Source organism: Lampetra fluviatilis, chromosome 3 (assembly GCF_964198595.1).
Source record: "Lampetra fluviatilis chromosome 3, kcLamFluv1.1, whole genome shotgun sequence".
NCBI lineage: Eukaryota > Metazoa > Chordata > Hyperoartia > Petromyzontiformes > Petromyzontidae > Lampetra > Lampetra fluviatilis.
In genome coordinates, this window is record NC_136277.1 from 15,578,031 (window position 1) to 15,596,913 (window position 18,883).

At 49.2% G+C, this 18,883-nt stretch overlaps 1 protein-coding gene across 1 annotated transcript; it reads left to right on the top strand.

The window, feature by feature from the left end:
* Positions 1-1,832: 1,832 nt before the first annotated feature.
* On the top strand, positions 1,833-15,597 carry ZDHHC21 (zDHHC palmitoyltransferase 21). Its single transcript, XM_078878953.1, has 7 exons — positions 1,833-2,020; positions 3,122-3,220; positions 5,670-5,784; positions 6,493-6,631; positions 6,943-7,059; positions 8,412-8,458; positions 11,814-15,597. Exons 1-7 carry the CDS (start codon positions 1,867-1,869, stop codon positions 11,953-11,955), a joined length of 813 nt encoding a protein of 270 aa, XP_078735079.1. The 5' UTR covers positions 1,833-1,866; the 3' UTR covers positions 11,956-15,597.
* The last annotated feature ends 3,286 nt before the right edge of the window (positions 15,598-18,883 follow it).

Consider the following 18,883-nt stretch of genomic DNA (forward strand, 5'->3'; position numbering starts at 1 on the left):
GCAACAATAAAATACAAAATTGTCGCCTCGCGTGAGGTAACGCGGCCGTAGCTTCCTGCATTGGGTGTCGCCATTGACGACGCCGACGACGGAATTTTTTAAATTTTTTTTAAAAAACGATCCTCGCATTTAATTCAACTTCATCGCACGCACGGTAATGTCTCACGTTTGTAACTTTGTTGTTGTTATTATTATTATTACGTCGGTCGATCAACGTCGTTTTTTTCTATTCTTTTTTCTACTCGACGCCAAGCGAATTTTACCTGCTGAGGTAAATGTCGCGATAAACTAAAGTTCTATTTTTTAAAATTTTATTGCGTATTGTTGTACTTTGCTTTCCAAACGTTAACGTTCCAAGTTTTTGTTTTCTTAAATAGTTTAAATTTACTTTCAAATACAACTTCACTGTACTCACTGGTCGCTTAAAGCCTTAAAGCACCTCAAGGCGCAGCCACTGCAATTTCCTTGCTGCAAGGCCCTGCTGGCAGAAGGTCCTCCACTAGAGGGTGCTTGGCCTACTCTTCCACTCTGACCGGACGTGAAGGAAGAGGGTAGGAGTGAACCACGAGACCAGGTGGTGCTTGGCCTACTCTTCCACTCTGACCAGACGTGAAGGAAGAGAGTAGGGAGTCAGCCACGAGACCAGGTGGTGCTTGGCCTACTCTTCCACTCTGACCAGACGTGAAGGAAGGGAGTCGGAGTTGCCCACGAGACCAGCTGGTGCTTGGCCTACTCTTCCACACTGACCAGGTGTGTTGGAAGAGGGTAGGAGTGAACCACGAGACCAGGTGGTGCTTGGCCTACTCATCCACACTGACCAGACGTGAAGGAAGAGGGTAGGAGTTACCCACGAGACCAGGTGGTGCTTGGCCTACTCTTCCACTCTGACCAGGCGTGTTGGAAGAGGGTAGGAGTGAACCACGAGACCAGGTGGTGCTTGGCCTACTCTTCCACACTGACCAGGCGTGACGGAAGGGAGTAGGGAGTTACCCACGAGACCAGGTGGTGCTTGGCCTACTCTTCCACTCTGACCAGGCGTGCTGGAAGGGAGTCGGAGTTGCCCACGAGACAAGAGGCAGCTCCAGGTGGTGCTTGGCCTACTCTTCCACTCTGACCAGGCGTGTTGGAAGAGGGTAGGAGTGAACCACGAGACCAGGTGGTGCTTGGCCTACTCTTCCACTCTGACCAGGCGTGCTGGAAGGGAGTCGGAGTTGCCCACGAGACGAGAGGCAGCTCCAGGTGGTGCTTGGCCTACTCTTCCACTCTGACCAGGCGTGCTGGAAGACGTCTGAGTTACCCACATTTTACCCCACCACACGTGGCCTCCCGAGAGGTGTGCGTGGGAGCAGGTCCTGGGGGAGCGGTGGCGCAGCGGTTTGCGCTACGCTGCGCTACAGGAACCCCTCCGAACCGAGTTCGATTCCCGCTCACGGTCCAACGCCGGTGACGATCATCTGAACCTGTTCCTGGGCCTCCTCCCCTATACAAACATACATAGAGTGTTAGTGCGGACTGTGAATGTGAATGAGTGGGTATTTTAAGGTGTGTGTACTTATCGGTCGACTCAGCCGCAAATGAGTGCCTGGGTGCCGTGTGTCTAAACATCGCCACTCAAGAGACAAAAGCGGCCGGGTGTGGTTGCTGGCCGCCTTCTTCATTCCCAAGCAAGACCGATTCCTCTGGTCCAGAGGTCCTCGCAACGTGCGCAGAGTTCGTCAATTTCTGCTTCACGAATACGACCTCGAGTGGGAGAGTGGGACCGATCTGTCGCTCAGGACGGACATGTTTGATGGTATTGCCCGTTTATTTATTCATTCGTTCTGTTGCTCGCGCTGTTTCTGTTGCAGTGTCCCCCCCCTCTCTCCGATGGCGTGCCGGATTCACACGGTGTGCGACCCTATGGGCTGGCTCTGCCTCGGCTCCATCGTGTTCGTGTGGTCCTACAACACCTGGCTGCTGCCCAAGCTCATCATGATGCCGCACGTCGCTCAGGGCACGCTGCCCGCTGTGGTAGCCGCAGGTGCTTGCATTACCTCCTGCTACTCCTCCTCCTGGACTCGTAACTAAACCATATGTATAAATGCATATAGATTTTTTCGTAATTTGCAAGTTGATTTTGTGCAAACGGGTGATAACGCAAGCCGCCAGGATAAAGTCGCATTCGCAAGAGTGACCTACGACTGTTAGCGCAGAGACAGAGAATCCCTGTCGTAGCCTTTAACAGACTTGAGGCAAACGCGGCCTCATAATTATAACGCGGGGCGCTAACCGCTGCGCCACCGCTCCCCGGAGTATATGCACGTTTGAAAGAAATTATAATAGGTGGTTACCCTTTCTAGCAATTAAACAGGAGTTGTGTTAGGATGTATCCTGTGATTAAACATGCAAACAAACATGCTCCGATTATAATGCATGCATTCTCTTTGAAACTGATTGGCCTTCACCAACGTCTTCTTTATGGTCTCGTCTCACTACCAGTGTAAAACCAGAGAATGCCAAAAGGCGAACGGCGCAAAGACGATGCAAGTGCCAGTGCATTGCTCGGGTTGAGCAGTTATGTCTATAGGACCTTTTTGCCAGTATCAATTACGTGTGGTTAATGCAGACTTGATTTGTGTTTGAACATCTTAAGACCTATTTTATTGCCAGAAAGGGTTAAAGCTATTCTTATTTTTCATACTTTGATACTGGCAAAAGAGGTGCAATAGATAAACTATTTTTTATTTTACCAGGTAAGGCCCACAGAGCTATATAGTAGCTCTTTTTCAGAAGCGACCTGGCTATCACAAATGATAGCTCAGCGACGTGGCTTACCGTCACGTGGACATGTACAGCAGCGAAATACTCTTAAACCCATGTTGATTCCAAATGTGAAAAACCGGAGGACCCGGAGAGAAATCCACGCGACCACGGGAAGAGAGAACACGCAAACTCCGAATATACCTCAGGCGTCAGGGTTGTGATCGAACCCACGACCTCCTGTACACCAGGCGAGTTAGTGAACGTCACACCACCGCGGCGCACCAATTGCCAGGGCGTCCTGCCAAATTGGCACCGCGAACCTCGCAATTACTGCCCTGGCCACATCACCGACTCCATGAGTGTTCATTCCCTGTGCCAGGCTATTACGTTGTGGCCGCCCTGTGTATGGCCGCGCTCGTGCGGGCATCCACGGCTGATCCGGGCCGGGTGCGGCAAGACCAGCATATGTCAAGCGAAGGTGAGTCTCTAACTCGCATCTAAACTACGGGTGCTCTGCTCTCCACATCTGTACTCCCCGCCGTCGGCAAAACCCCACGCTGACTACCGTGGGGAGGTCTCAGAATCTTTATTCGTGCTGGAGGAATCCGATGAGCTATGCGGCTCTTTTCAGTAGTCCAGGGGATCGGGGTAAGAACGTTTCAACAACAAACCATACAAACACACGATAGGAGTCCAAATTATAGTAAAGGTAAACAAATCACTTGAAAAAATATATACAAGTTGACCTAAACTTTTAATATCTTTTAATATCTTACCAGGCATCGCCCACTGAGGCATTAACTTATTAACTTATTTTTCAAGAAGTGTCCTGGCCACGTATGATCGCTGAACAGAAGTGGCTTATCGTCATGTGGGAATTTATAGCAGCTAAAATAATCCAAATAATCTCAACGCGTGTTTACAAGCGGTCAAACAACCCCGGCGACCTGCACGGCGGCGTGTGGAGGTCCCTCATCCAGCAGTGGATTGGCAAAAGGGGCTGTACATGCACGCGGGGATTGATAGATTTTATTCTTTGGTTCTTTCGGTTAAGTCACGTCTAAAGATAAAATAATAAATTAAAATAATAGCGACGTTTCGATTGCAACACAAGCAATCATCATCAGGCATAAGAGAAATAGCAACAAAAATCTAACTAGAAAACTATAGTTAGTTAGTCACGTCTAAAGATAAAATAATAAATTAAAATAATAGCGACGTTTCGATTGCAACACAAGCAATCATCATCAGGCATAAGAGAAATAGCAACAAAAATCTAACTATAGTTTTCTAGTTAGATTTTTGTTGCTATTTCTCTTATGCCTGATGATGATTGCTTGTGTTGCAATCGAAACGTCGCTATTATTTTAATTTATTATTTTATCTTTAGACGTGACTTAACCGAAAGAACCAAAGAATAATTCCTGCAGTCACGAAAGCTCCAAAAATTCAGATTGATAGATTTTAATTCACACGGACATCGGGATTAGGGAGCATGCGCAGATTATCAGTATCACTAACCATGAGCAGATAGCCCTGTGAGGTGTCCACTTTCCTCTCCGTCTTGTGCTAATATGTATGTCTGTTGAACTTCTTTTGCACCGCGGGCTAATTGGAGAAAAACATGCGTAAAGTCGTGGCCACATCTTTCTGGCACCAATCTCTCTTGCGATGGCATCGTCGTCAAGCCATTCTCTCTTAAGAGTCTCTTCCTCTGTTTGTCTGTATGTGTGTATGTATATCTGCATGTATGTTGCACTTCTTTCTCATCGTTCGTAGCCAACCCTGCTCATCATCATCTCGAAACCCAGGGGCAGATAGCACTGTAGTAGTAGGTGGTGGTGTCCACTGCACATTTCGTAATTTGTTTTTTACACTTTCCTCTCTCTGTCTTCTAGTGCCAAAATGCGTCAAGTAGTGCCCACATCTTTCTGGCACCGATCTTAATTTTCCTTGTGTTGTTGTTGTCCATCCTACTACATATGATACACAGGCTAACGACATAATTCATAACTATAAACAAAGGTAAGTTGGCTCGGGCATGGCACATGCTGCTGGTGGTGATGATGGTGCTTATGCCGGTGGTGGTGCTGGTAGTTGTGGTGGTCGTGGTTGTGCTGGTGATGGTAGTTGTGCTGGTGTATGTGCCGGTAGTCGTGCGTGTGACTGTGATGGTTGTGATGGTTGCTGGTGATTGCGTTGGTGGTAATGGTGCTGGTGTGTGCTGTGGGGAGCGGTGGTGCAGCGGTTAGCGCGCTGCGCTACGAAGCCGGCGACCGAGCTCGGTTCCCGCTCACAGCCAACACCAGTGACGATTATCTGAACCTGTTGTGGGCCTCCCCTAGGTCGACTAAGCCTCAAATGAGTACCTGGTGTGGTGTGTAAGCGTTGCTACTGGGGGAGACAAAAGCGGTCGGGTCGGGTGTGATGCTGGCACACCCACCCCCTCGCGTACCATTCCGGCCTTCATAGGTGCTCGCTAACAGCACTTGCCCCAACAGTCTGTTAAAGACGATACGGGGGATCTTTGTCTTTGTGGTGCTGGCCACCCAAACCCCCTCGTGTGCCGTTCCTGGCCTTCATAGGTGCTACTCGCTAACAGCACTTGCCCCAGCAGTCTGTTACAGGCTACACGGGGGATCTTTGTCTTTGTGGTGCTGGCCACCCAAACCCCCTCGTGTGCCGTTCCTGGCCTTCATAGGTGCTACTCGCTAACAGCACTTGCCCCAGCAGTCTGTTACAGGCTACACGGGGGATCTTTGTCTTTGTGGTGCTGGCCACCCAAACCCCCTCGTGTGCCGTTCCTGGCCTTCATAGGTGCTACTCGCTAACAGCACTTGCCCCAGCAGTCCGGTAAAGGCTATACCGGGGATCCTTTTTGTCTTTGTCCTTGGTGCGCGTTTGTGTGTCCTGTGCTGCACGTTCAGAATTTCGTGTGCAGAGCCACGTGTGCCAGAAGTGCAGCGTCGTGAAGCCGGCCCGTGCCCACCACTGCTCCCGTTGTGGCCACTGCGTGCGGCGCATGGACCACCACTGCCCGTGGTGAGCACGAGCGCGGCGATGCTGCACACGGCTTTGCCCCGTCATCGCGATTGTCATCGGCCACAACCAGTCCACTGCTGTACGAATGTATGGTGAACTTCTTTCGCACCGTGCGTAGCCTACCGGGTCCCTACTTCGAAAGAGTCTTGAGAGTCTTGTGAGGCTTTCCCGGATGAAACGAGCATCAATAAGAATTCACACCACTGTCTCCACAAAGTCAAAGATCCCCCGTATAGACTGTAACAGACTGTTGGGGCAAGTGCTGTTAGCGAACAGCACCTGTGAAGGCCGGCACTCTACACGAGGGGGTGGGTGGCCAGCACCATAATGACAAAGATCTCCCGTATAGCATGAACAGACTTTTGGGGAAAGTGCTGTTAGCGAGTAGCTGCACCTATGAATGCCGGCACAGCACACGAGGGGGTGGGTGGCCAGCACCACGCCTGGCTGCTTTTGTCTCCCGAGTGGCGATGTTTACACACCGCACCCAGGTACTCATTTGAGGCTGAGTCAACCTAGGGGAGACCCAGGACCGGTTCAGATAATTGTCACTGGCGTTGACCGTGAGCAGGAATCGAACTCGGTTTGCCAGGTTCGTAGCGCGACGCACGAACCGCGAAACTACCACTCCACACAGACACGCGATACCACCAGACCCTCGCTTCACCAATCAGCCCATCGGCACCTCTTCGACATTTTGCCCGACAGGATAAACAACTGTGTCGGAGAGGGAAATCAGTGGCTCTTCATCCAGCTCTGCTTCTACACGCAGCTGCTCAGCACGTACGCACTGGTCGTCAACTTTGCACATTTCTACCTCCTGCCTCCCCTCGCGGACGCCCAGCCGGTGAGAACCTTGGGCTGACGCGGTGGCTAGGAGATGTTAACTACCTCGCCTGGTATACAGGAGGTTGTGGTTTCGATCCCGACCCTGACGCCTGTTGTATCTTTGGAGTTTGCGTGTTCTCTCTCTCCCCGCGGTTGCGTGGATTTTTCTCCGGGTCCTCCGGGTTTCCCCTCCACATTAAGAATCAACGTGTGTTTAGAGGAAAGGGAGGTCTGGACCGCCACTCTTCGACATGCTGCTGCTGCCGCCGCGACCCTCACCAGGGCAAGTGGACTGAGAAGCAAACTAACGTTTTTTTGTTTCTCTCTCAGGACGAGTTTGTGTTCCACTATTCGGTGGCCATGCTGAGGGGTGCCGCAGTCATGGGCGTGATGATGTTTCTCGGCATGGCCGGCCTCTTCTACGGACAGGTCATCAACATCCTCACGGTAATGACAGTTAAACAAAAAACTACTTTTTATTTGACTAGGTAAGGCCCCGCTGAGCTATATAGAAGCGACTTAGCTATCACAAATGATAGTCCAATGCGGAAATTTATAGCATCCCAATACTCCAAACGGATGATTGTGAATGCCTCGCCGTAACATCACACAAGGCGGGATGCTGCTGGGTGCGTCTAGACGCTACCCGCACATGCCTTAGTCTTTGTTCGGTCTGCGCTATGCATCTCACGTGTTATCGCGGACTGTGCTTTACCCTATATTCATTATTGTAACGCGATCTTTCCACAACGCCGTGGTGTTCTTCAGGAAAGCGACTACGACTGTGGCGTTATTGGAGACCACCAGACTGTATAGCGATGAAGCAAACAAAGCAACCACGTCGGTGGAGACATTAAAAATACTAGATTTGAAGTTTTCGTGACTGCAAGGATCCATATACTCTTTGGTTCTTTCGGTAATGTCACGTAGATGAAAAATAATAATAATAATAATCAAATAATAAAATGAAAATAACTAAATAAAATCACGACGTTTCGGAGGCAACACAAGCTTCCGTCATCAGGTGGAACAGCCACAGCAAAATTACTGTAGTGAATACATTAAAAATACTGCACGAACATCAATCGGACAAATTGCTTTTGCACCATTTATCGTACATACAAGTCACAGAAACCTTAAATTGCGTGCGTTTAAGGTGCGTACACGAAGGTGCCGAGAGATTGTGACGAATGGAAGGCTGGTTGGTACCACAATGAAGTCCAATCACTGCAGTCAAGGGAAATGTCAATGGTTTGCAAGTTTGTAGGCTTTTTTGTCCGGTTAAGTCCATTTCTGTCAGAGCGGGCTCTGTTATTCAAAAGAAGATTAGGTCACGTAATTGGTTGCATAATTTTTCTCTACCTTGTACAGGTTCAACAAAGGGTTTATGGAATACGTTTTTCTTTTAAATTACACAATGATACTAAAGCGTCAAACGTAAAGTGTCATCAGTATATTTTCCGTTATCTCAGAAAATATTCGGCGCCTGTAGGCACGCCGCTTTCGCTCAGCTTCCCTCCCGCCCACCCGCGAATCAACTGGAATTGTGATTTTTTTAAACGTGAAATGCGTCGAGTTCACCTTTGCAATAATGGAGTGACATTTGCACCCACTGTGAGGATAACGATGTTAATGCTTGTTTTAAATTCATAGCACAAAACTGTACTTCTTGTGGTACTATCCCGACCTGTGCGAATTTAAAATGCATTATCAAAACGACAAAGCAGAGTTGTGCAATTAAACTATGTAAACGTTTAACCCCGTGTGTGCTCTCTGACTTGCCTTTTTTTTCCATCTAGGATTTGACCACGATTGAAAAAATGATGGATCCCTTTTTGGAAGTCACGTAAGTACCCTAAACATCCCCCCCCCCCCCCCCAGCTTACGCAAAGTGTTGATATCATTACCGAGCGAATTGTTTCAGCATATCAGAATCAGAATGTTTATTTATACTGGAGGAATCCGTTGAGGTATGAAGCTCTTATTCCCAGATGCCCAGTAGTTTTCACAGATATCCGATATAGTCATAGCCGCAATTTTGTTTTAACGTTGTACTTTGTGGTGAATGTAGCGGCCACTAGTGGCTGCAGGGGGTCGCATTAATCCGTGACAACGACGACGACAACGGACGAATCGTTACACACACGCAGTTCGGGGCGGGGGGGGGGGCAGGTGTGGTGCAGTGATAACCAGAGGTGTGGACTCGAGTCATGTGACTTGGACTCGAGTCAGACTCGAGTCATGAATTTGATGACTTGCGACTCGACTTGGACTTACATAACAATGACTTTGTCCCACCTATGAGATGTGGACTCGAGTCATGTGACTTGGACTCGAGTCAGACTCGAGTCATGAATTTGATGACTTGCGACTCGACTTGGACTTGCATAACAATGACTTTGTCCCACCTATGAGATGTGGACTCGAGTCATGTGACTTGGACTCGAGTCAGACTCGAGTCATGAATTTGATGACTTGCGACTCGACTTGGACTTGCATAACAATGACTTTGTCCCACCTATGAGATGTGGACTCGAGTCATGTGACTTGGACTCGAGTCAGACTCGAGTCATGAATTTGATGACTTGCGACTCGACTTGGACTTGCATAACAATGCCTTTGTCCCACCTCTGAGATGTGGACTCGAGTCATGTGACTTGGACTCGAGTCAGACTCGAGTCATGAATTTGATGACTTGCGACTCGACTTGGACTTGCATAACAATGACTTTGTCCCACCTATGAGATGTGGACTCGAGTCATGTGACTTGGACTCGAGTCAGACTCGAGTCATGAATTTGATGACTTGCGACTCGACTTGGACTTGCATAACAATGACTTTGTCCCACCTATGAGATGTGGACTCGAGTCATGTGACTTGGACTCGAGTCAGACTCGAGTCATGAATTTGATGACTTGCGACTCGACTTGGACTTGCATAACAATGACTTTGTCCCACCTATGAGATGTGGACTCGAGTCATGTGACTTGGACTCGAGTCAGACTCGAGTCATGAATTTGATGACTTGCGACTCGACTTGGACTTGCATAACAATGACTTTGTCCCACCTATGAGATGTGGACTCGAGTCATGTGACTTGGACTCGAGTCAGACTCGAGTCATGAATTTGATGACTTGCGACTCGACTTGGACTTGCATAACAATGACTTTGTCCCACCTATGAGATGTGGACTCGAGTCATGTGACTTGGACTCGAGTCAGACTCGAGTCATGAATTTGATGACTTGCGACTCGACTTGGACTTGCATAACAATGACTTTGTCCCACCTATGAGATGTGGACTCGAGTCATGTGACTTGGACTCGAGTCAGACTCGAGTCATGAATTTGATGACTTGCGACTCGACTTGGACTTGCATAACAATGACTTTGTCCCACCTATGAGATGTGGACTCGAGTCATGTGACTTGGACTCGAGTCAGACTCGAGTCATGAATTTGATGACTTGCGACTCGACTTGGACTTGCATAACAATGACTTTGTCCCACCTATGAGATGTGGACTCGAGTCATGTGACTTGGACTCGAGTCAGACTCGAGTCATGAATTTGATGACTTGCGACTCGACTTGGACTTGCATAACAATGACTTTGTCCCACCTATGAGATGTGGACTCGAGTCATGTGACTTGGACTCGAGTCAGACTCGAGTCATGAATTTGATGACTTGCGACTCGACTTGGACTTGCATAACAATGACTTTGTCCCACCTCTGGTGATAACGCTCGTGCGCCTCATGAGCGTTCTTTATGTCGTGATTTCACCGACAGTGTTCAACCAGAGAACGACACCAAAAGTCGAACAGTACAAAGACAATGCACGTATCAGAGCATCTAGAGCTTGGGTTGAGCAGTTATATATGTATGTATGGGATATGTTTTGCCATTAATTCGAGATTTGAAGCTTTCGTGACTGCAAGGATTCATACACTCTTAGGTTTTTTCGGTGAAGTCACGTAGGTAAAAAATGATGATAATATAAAATAATAATAAATGAAAATTACTCAATTAAATCACGACGTTTCGGAGGCAACACAAGTCTCCGTCTTCAGGTGGGACCGTCACAGCCAAATTTACTGTAAATTTAATTTAGTTATTTTCATTTATTATAATTTTATTTTATTATTATTATTATTTTTTTACCTACGTGACTTTACCAAAAAGACCTAAGAGTATATTTTTTGTCGGTTTTATCAAAATGATGAATCAATAAGAGTACGTTTCACCCAAATAGACACACCTATTATTGCAGGGCATCATCAAGTCTGCATTAATCACATACGGTACGAGTGGCACAACATGTAAAAACATGCTCTGATAATAATAATGTAAGCATTGTCTTTGAAACTGATTGATCTACATCAGAGATAGCAACCTTCTTTATGGCCTAGTCTCTGACACCAGCGTTAGACCGGAGAACAACGGCAAAAGGCAACACAGTACATTGTTGTTGGCCAAATATCGTTACATTCTGAAAATAAATTGCGGGTAAATCTCTCAGTTGGCATTACTCGTACCAACAGCGCCCCCCGCTGCCTAAACTTGGCAAAGCTCTCTTGAAAAAAAGCATCATCTTCTTAATATAATAGCTTGATACGTCATCCATGAGTGCAGTAAACATCTGTATTAATCTAAGTATTGCATCGTTATATCTAAAATACCCTGGATTTGATTGACTCCTTTTTGGTTCGAGCACTGGACACAACATCGAAAGGTTGTGAGTTCAGATTTTGACCGGTGGGTCAACTCGCCGTTGTAGATGCAGAGCAACGACTACAATTTAACCTGCAAGTGGTTCAAGCCAGTAGACAACCACATCAGGAGCAGCGGAGTCGAAGTATCATCGCCACGATGCATCCTTCGTACTTGTGAATCGGGGGCATTGCCACAGGTCGCACGCACGCCGGAGAGCTTTCAGATATTCCATTTGTGCATCAGGATCAGGTATCCCCGCATCTACTGCCACAGTTTGTGCGGCGGATGCGGCTTGGGGGTTGGACCGTGAGCAGCTTCGTAGGAGATCAAAGCTCAGAGACGGGGTTCTTTCACAACGAGGCGTATTGTTTGCGAGTTCTTTTGAACTCCATTGAGCGGGGGGGGGGGGGTGGGTGGGGGGGTAGTGGTTGAACTCGCATCGTTGAAAGTTGAGCGGCGACTGACGCGGCATCGATCTCCGCCGTGCAGCGCTCAGGTGCAGCGGCCTTGGCACGAGTCCCTGGCGGGGGTGTTCGGCACGCGCTGGAAGCTGCTGTGGTTCATCCCCTGCCGTCGCGGGGGGGTGCAGGGAATCTCTGCACGCCGCTACTCCTACCAAGCCGCTGTGTGAGGCCTCGGCCCTGGCCAGCTGAGCCCTGGCCAGCTGAGCCCGGCTCACCCTGCCAGGCACACTGGTACAACCTCCTCAAAAGGGGGGCGCACCCATGTTCATGTCATTATAATCATCATCAACACTGTCGTTGTCGTCATCAGGTTTGAGATTTACACAGCTGAATGGATTTGTTCCCAAGGCCGTCACCATCGCCCGCAAACTGTTTGTTTACGATGGCCTTCACTTGACTTCACTTTGGGTCCGGGTGTGCTACACGTCTTACTGTATTGCCAGTGATGATAACTTTTTTTTAATATATAGCATCTGTTAATGCAAAACCGCATCTCACAACGCGATAACACCACCGTGCCTCCGATTAGCACGGCCGGCTACGTATGGTACGAAAGCAAAGTTCAGCATACGGCACGTGCATAAAAGATTCTCCTTTCGCGTGAAGCTTTCACTTTTGCACAAGCTCAGGGAAAGAAAGAATACAAACAACCTCCCGTGAAAAGCAAAATCAAATTTGGGCCAAGAGTGACTTCTCCAAATCTTGTGAGGCAGACAGCTACAGACAACGCCGTCGCCGCCGCAGCTAAAACTGCTCGGTACGTTTCTACCCGTGCGGCCCGTTCTTCCGCAACGCGTGGGTTTTTCGTTGACGCCAATTGGATAACGACGCGACGAGATGCATTGGGGAACTCGTTTTTTTGTTTAGCAGCGCGGAAGCGACATTGGACACAGTGACCGCGATCGACCGAACGGAACTGCTACGTCGCGTACGTGTAGGAATAAGCCGTTCGTAACGGCCGCTCCCTCGGAGTAGCGTCGTCGCGCGAGCCATTGGGATGCTGCTGGATGCTTCTGGACGCTACTCTACACGTGCCTCAGTCTTCGTTCGGCCTCTGCGTTACGCATCACCTTCTACATATGTTATTTATTATAATGCCGTTTTTACATAAATGCCGCGGTGTTCTCCAGGAACGGCAACGCCTACCGCCGCGTTATAAGGAGAACACAGACTGTCTTTCAATGCACATTTTACTTTTTTTTGTTACCTGGATAATCCCTTGAAATGACGGAACACCTTGTTTTTTTGCCAAGCTTGCCGAGGATTGTTGAGTGACGGACGCACGGGCAAAGTTGATAAGAGAACATTTTTTTTCCCAAAGAAGGGACGGGGGAGCGTTTTGATTGCCGGGAAGGGGGCAAGCCCCCCCAAGGGTATGAACATTTACATGCTTTTGAAATGTCGATGGTGATCACGCGTGTTCTTGCGATCGCTGCTGCTGCTGCTGCCGCCGCAGCACAGAATTACGTGCATTTGATTCAAGGCCTCTTTGTTTTACTTGGCAAAGAATGTCAAGGCCCAAGTCCAAGATTTCTCTTGCTGCCAATTTTTCACCTACATTTTTGTTGCTAAAATCGTGGCCCCCTTTCATCATGTTGCCAGTGAAAAGGTCGCTCCCTTAATTATTATGATTTGGAATTAGGTTTTTTCGTATTTGTAGAATTTGTTACTTCTGTGGTGGTTGGCTGCGCGCACAGGCACTGCTGATCATGGGTTAGAATCCAGGAATCCAGAGTTGATTGAACGGAACTAAAACTATTTTTTATTTTACCAGGTAAGGTCCCTCTGAGCTATATAGAGCTTTTCTTCAGAAGCGACCTAGCCACAAATTATAGCTTAACGAAGTGGCTTATCATGTACATTGAATTTCTTTCGCACTGTACAGAGCCATCCATGTTATTCGGAGGTGCGTGGGAAGGACAACAAACTAAACACAAAAAGCAGTCGCGTGGAAATTTATGGCAGCAGCCAAATACTCCAAACGCGTGATGCCAATTCTTAATGTGGAGGGAAAAACCGGAGGACGCGGAGAAAATCCACGCGATCACGGGGACAGACACGCAAACTCGAAATATACAGCAGGCGTCAGTGGTCGAGATCGAACCCAGGACCTCCTGTATACCAGACGAGGTAGTTAACATCTCGCCACCGGTGGTCTTAGATTGGCCACCAACAACGACACAAGAAAACCCACCACGTAAAGATTTGGTTGTTCACTTCGTTTGACTAAATTTCAGTTCTGAAAATTTAAATATCGCTGTGACCGTCGTGCGACGAACCTCGCTTTCGTGTGGCACGTCCCTGCGGGTACGGACATCGGGCGACGACGAGAGGGCCAGAGGCACCGGGCAGCGCTTGATCATGCACGGAATGAGGGCTAAAGAGAGACCCCAAAAAAAGGACCCACCGACTAACTAACAACCCGCACGCCTCTTGAAATTAGTTTTTATTTTGGTTTTAAATATTAAACCTCCCCCCCCCCACCACCCTGTCGTCTCCCCTTGCACCCGTTTATAATTTTTATTAATTTCTATTGGGGTGTATCGTGTTGTAAAGCGTGCGTACACCCCCCCCCCCCACCACCTTTCTATTTTTGTATCAAAAGCTTGTTATATATTTATTTTGTTATTAATTTATTTTAAAGCCTGCCGCACGAACCGTCCCGTCATAATAATAATAATGAGCGAGAAACGCGAGCCACATGGCGCTCCGCGTCAATGTTACGCACCCAGCATCTGAGATTCGTCTCTGTTCTCCGAATCCCAGGACCGTTCCCAAAAACACGTTAACGCTCCATTTCTTCCGAGAATTTCGGCGCGGCTCTGTATAACGTTTCGCCCACCCGCCCCACGCCGTGCCAAGACCACACATGGGGATCCGAGACTACCAACAACCGTGCAACTAAACGCCCAGACAAGCGCACGGCTAAAGCTTAAAAAATATATATTAAAAATCTAATCCTACACAACCGCCACGGTGGATAACTTCCTCGCCTGGTGTACAGGAGGTTATGGATTCGATCCTGACCCTGACACCTGCTGCTGCTGTATATTTGGAGTCTGCGTGTCTTTCTCTCTCCCTGTGGTGAGATGTTAACCACCTCGCCTGGTGTACAGGAGGTCGTGGGTTCACTCCGGACCCTGACGCCTGCTGCTGTGTATGTGGAGTCTGCGTGTCTTTCTCTCTCCCTGTGGTGAGATGTTAACCACCTCGCCTGGTGTACAGGAGGTCGTGGGTTCACTCCTGACCCTGACGCCTGCTGCTGTATATTTGGAGTCTGTGTGTCTCTCTCTCTCTCTGTGGTGAGATGTTAACTTCCTCGCCTGGTGTACAGGAGGTTATGGGTTCACTCCTGACCCTGACACCTGCTGCTGTATATTTGGAGTCTGCGTGTCTCTCTCTCTCTCTGTGGTGAGATGTTAACTACCTCGCCTGGTATACAGGAGGTTATAGATTCGATCCTGACCCTGTGACACGCCTGTATATTTGGATTACGCACATTTTCCCACTAGTCGCGTGATTTTGTCTCCTAGATCCTCCAGTTTTTTCCCCCCTCCACATTTAAAAAAAGAACGTCCACTCGTTTATATTCGGCTGCCGTGAATTGCCATGCGCTGATGATGATGATGATACGCTCACTTCGTTGAGTTATCATTTGTGATAGCCAGGTGTCTTCTTCCATAGAGCTCAGTGGGGAGCGGTGGTGTAGCGGTTAGCGCATCGCAGCGCTACGAACCCGGCGGCCCGAGTTCGATTCGCGCTCAAGGCCAACACCAGTGGCGATTATCTGAACCAATCCTGGGCCTCCTCCGCTAGGTCGACTCAGGCGAAAAAGAGTACCTGATGCGGTGTGTAGTAAGCATCGCCGCTGGGGAGACAAAGGCAGTCGGGCGTGGTTCTGGCCACCCATCCCCTCATGTGCCTTTCCAGCCTGCATAGTTACTCGCTAACAGCACTTGCCACAACAGTCTGTTAAGGCTACACGGGGGATCTTTGTCTTTGTCACCCTGTTCGCCCGCCGAGTCCGGGAAAACTCGAGCGCCTCGGCATTCATTTTATTCCGAGAGATGCGTCAGAATCAGAATCTTTATTTTTACTGGAGGAATCCGATGAGCTATGAAGCTCTTTTTCACAGATGACCAGTAGCGGCATGGGGTAAGAACGTGACAAAAACAAGAAAGGTAAACAAATTAGCCAAAACACAAACAAATTAAATTAAACCATCCGCATCCTACCAGGCAAAGCCCGCTGAGGTTATTAACTTATTTTTCAGAAGCGACCTGGCCACAAATGATAGCTCAACAAAGTGGGCCATCATTTTGACATTTATTGCATCAAAATCATCTGAATAATCTCAACGCATGCTTCTAAATGTGGAGGGGAAAAACCTGAGAACCCAGAGGAAGATATCGTCTCACCACGGTGGCGTAGTAGCAGCAGCAGTAGCAGCAGCTGGCGCCCGTTGTTTTTAATAGCGTCGTTGCGAGCTCCGATGCAGAGTCACCGGGGCGGCGCGACCGCCGCACTCGCTCCTTACGCGATAGCCGGCGCCAAATACTGTATCCAGCACGCCCTCGGCCCTCGGCCCTCGGCCCTCGGCCCTCGGCCCTCGGCTCTCGGCCCTCGGCCCTCGGCCCTCGGCCCTCGGCCCTCGGCCCTCGGCCCTCGGCCCTCGGCCCTCGCGCGTGTGGTGGCCTTTGCGGGGGGAGCCTCGGTGCCAATGGGAGTTATTTTGTTTGAGTTTTACGCGCGAGTCGTCGGCACGGAATCGGAAGAAAAACCGATGACGTACACAGCAGCAGGACGGTTGGGAGTTCAAATCCCGGTTAGGGGTCCGACTCAGTCCATCGATCCACAAAGGGGCAGGGGTGCAGGGGGGAAGGGTTGAGGGGTGGGGGATCGACATCGCGCTGACGCGACGTATCGCTCCCCCCCACGCACAAGTAAAACTTTCTCCTGCACGGTATCCGTGCCGCAGACTGCCCTGCCCCTCCCCTCCGCTTCCCCCACCCTCTCGAAGATTTTGGTTGAGAACAGCTGAGGTGTAATTCCTGAAGGTTGTGTTTCCTGGGCTGGCTTAGGTGGGGTGGTGGGGGGAGTGGGCTGTGTGGGGGAGTGGTAAGGTGGGGGATGGTTGGGGGAGTGGGGGGCGCGGTGAAGTGGGGGGCGCGGGGGGTAAGGGAGTGGGGGGGAGTGGGGGGTGGAATCAAAATGAAATGTGCCCGCGCGGTTTAGGAATTTATGGCAGCGGCTTTATTTTCACGTTCGTGATCATCATATTCCTCGTTACTCGCGTTATTAAAACTGCTGCTGCTGCTGTTGTTGTATAACCGCGTTGTACGTGTACCGTACGTGGAACTTCTTCTTTCGCACCGCCGCACGTAGCCAACCGTGCGCCTACATCGGAGGTGCGCGGGGAAGGGGGTGGGGGCAAGGACAACAAACTAAACACAACACAGCAGTTCTAAATGAATGAGATGATTTAAAAGTGCCTATCGCCCAGCGGCTTCCTCAACTGCTTTTGCTGCGCACAATGTGGGAATGTCTAGAGCGGTGAATGTGACATCTTTTACCTTTTTAAAACTGGAAAACTCTGAAGGCAGCTGTCACTGCGCAGCGCAAAGTGAATCGGAATGTTTATACTGCAGGAGGAATGCGATGATCTATGAAGATCTTTTAACAGGTAGGAACAACAGGTTCCACACTGCCCACCAGGGATTATTTGTCTGTCTGTCGTGCATATTTGTCTGTCGTGCACGAATGCGCTGTCCAACCAAGTTCCTACCTGCCCACTCCGAAGGAACGTGTTTATTTTTTTACAGATGTCCCGTAGGGGCATGGGGTCAGAACGGTTAAACAACAAACAATTACGAAAACACGATAGGAGTGTAAAGTATAGTAAAGGTAAACAAATCACTATTTTTTAATATATCGTGTTGGAGATTGTAAATGTTGTGGATTTGCGCCAACACACCGGCGTGCTGTACTCGTAATGAATCGGCACGTTCTGTTAACGTGACAAACCTATTGTCGATTCTCTAAAGTATATTGCCATTTGTAACGCCGCGGTTTGCGAGTTACTTTAAATCACGGGACTGTGGGCGGTCGTACGTGATGTTTTAAAAACCTCACCACACATCGGGGCAGCTTTGATTTTCTTTTTTGGGGTTTTAACAGGACCCTCCCCTCCCCCCCCCCCCATAATTTATAACAAGTACTCTCACTAATAAAAACTATAAACTACCATTGGAACCTCATTTGCCAGTAAAAAATATGATAATTCTTTTTTTACCCTTCTATCTGGCAACAAAACTGACACCTGAGGACGCTGTCTTTCCGACAGACCTGTTCTTCACCTGAGGACGGCTGCTTGCGTTGTGGCCGAAACGTCGTGAGAATTATTTTATTGTGTGAAATTTTTATTATTTTATTATTTCCCTTCTACGTGACTTTACCGAAAGAACCAAGAAGATATACAGAAGGCGTCAGGGGTCGAGATTGAACCCACGACCTCCTGCATACCAGGCGAGGTAGTTAACATCTCCGAGCCACCGTGATGATGATGAGAGAGAGAGACACGCAGACTCCACACTTAGAGCAACAGGCGTCAGGGTGGGGATAGAACGCACGACCTCCTGTGCACCAGGCGAGGTAGTTAGCATCTCCCTAGCCACCGTGATGATGATGAGAGAGACACGCAGACTCCACCACATATACAGCAGGCGTCGTCAGGGTCGGGATCGAACCCACGACCTCCTGCATACCAGGCGAGGTAGTTAACATCTCACCAGGGTCGGGATCGAACCCACGACCTCCTGCGTACCAGGCGAGGTAGTTAACATCTCACCAGGGTCGGGATCGAACCCACGACCTCCTGCACACCAGGCGAGGTAGTTAACATCTCACCAGGGTCGGGATCGAACCCACGACCTCCTGCGTACCAGGCGAGGTAGTTAACATCTCACCAGGGTCGGGATCGAACCCACGACCTCCTGCACACCAGGCGAGGTAGTTAACATCTCACCAGGGTCGGGATCGAACTCACGACCTCCTGCGTACCAGGCGAGGTAGTTAACATCTCACCAGGGTCGGGAT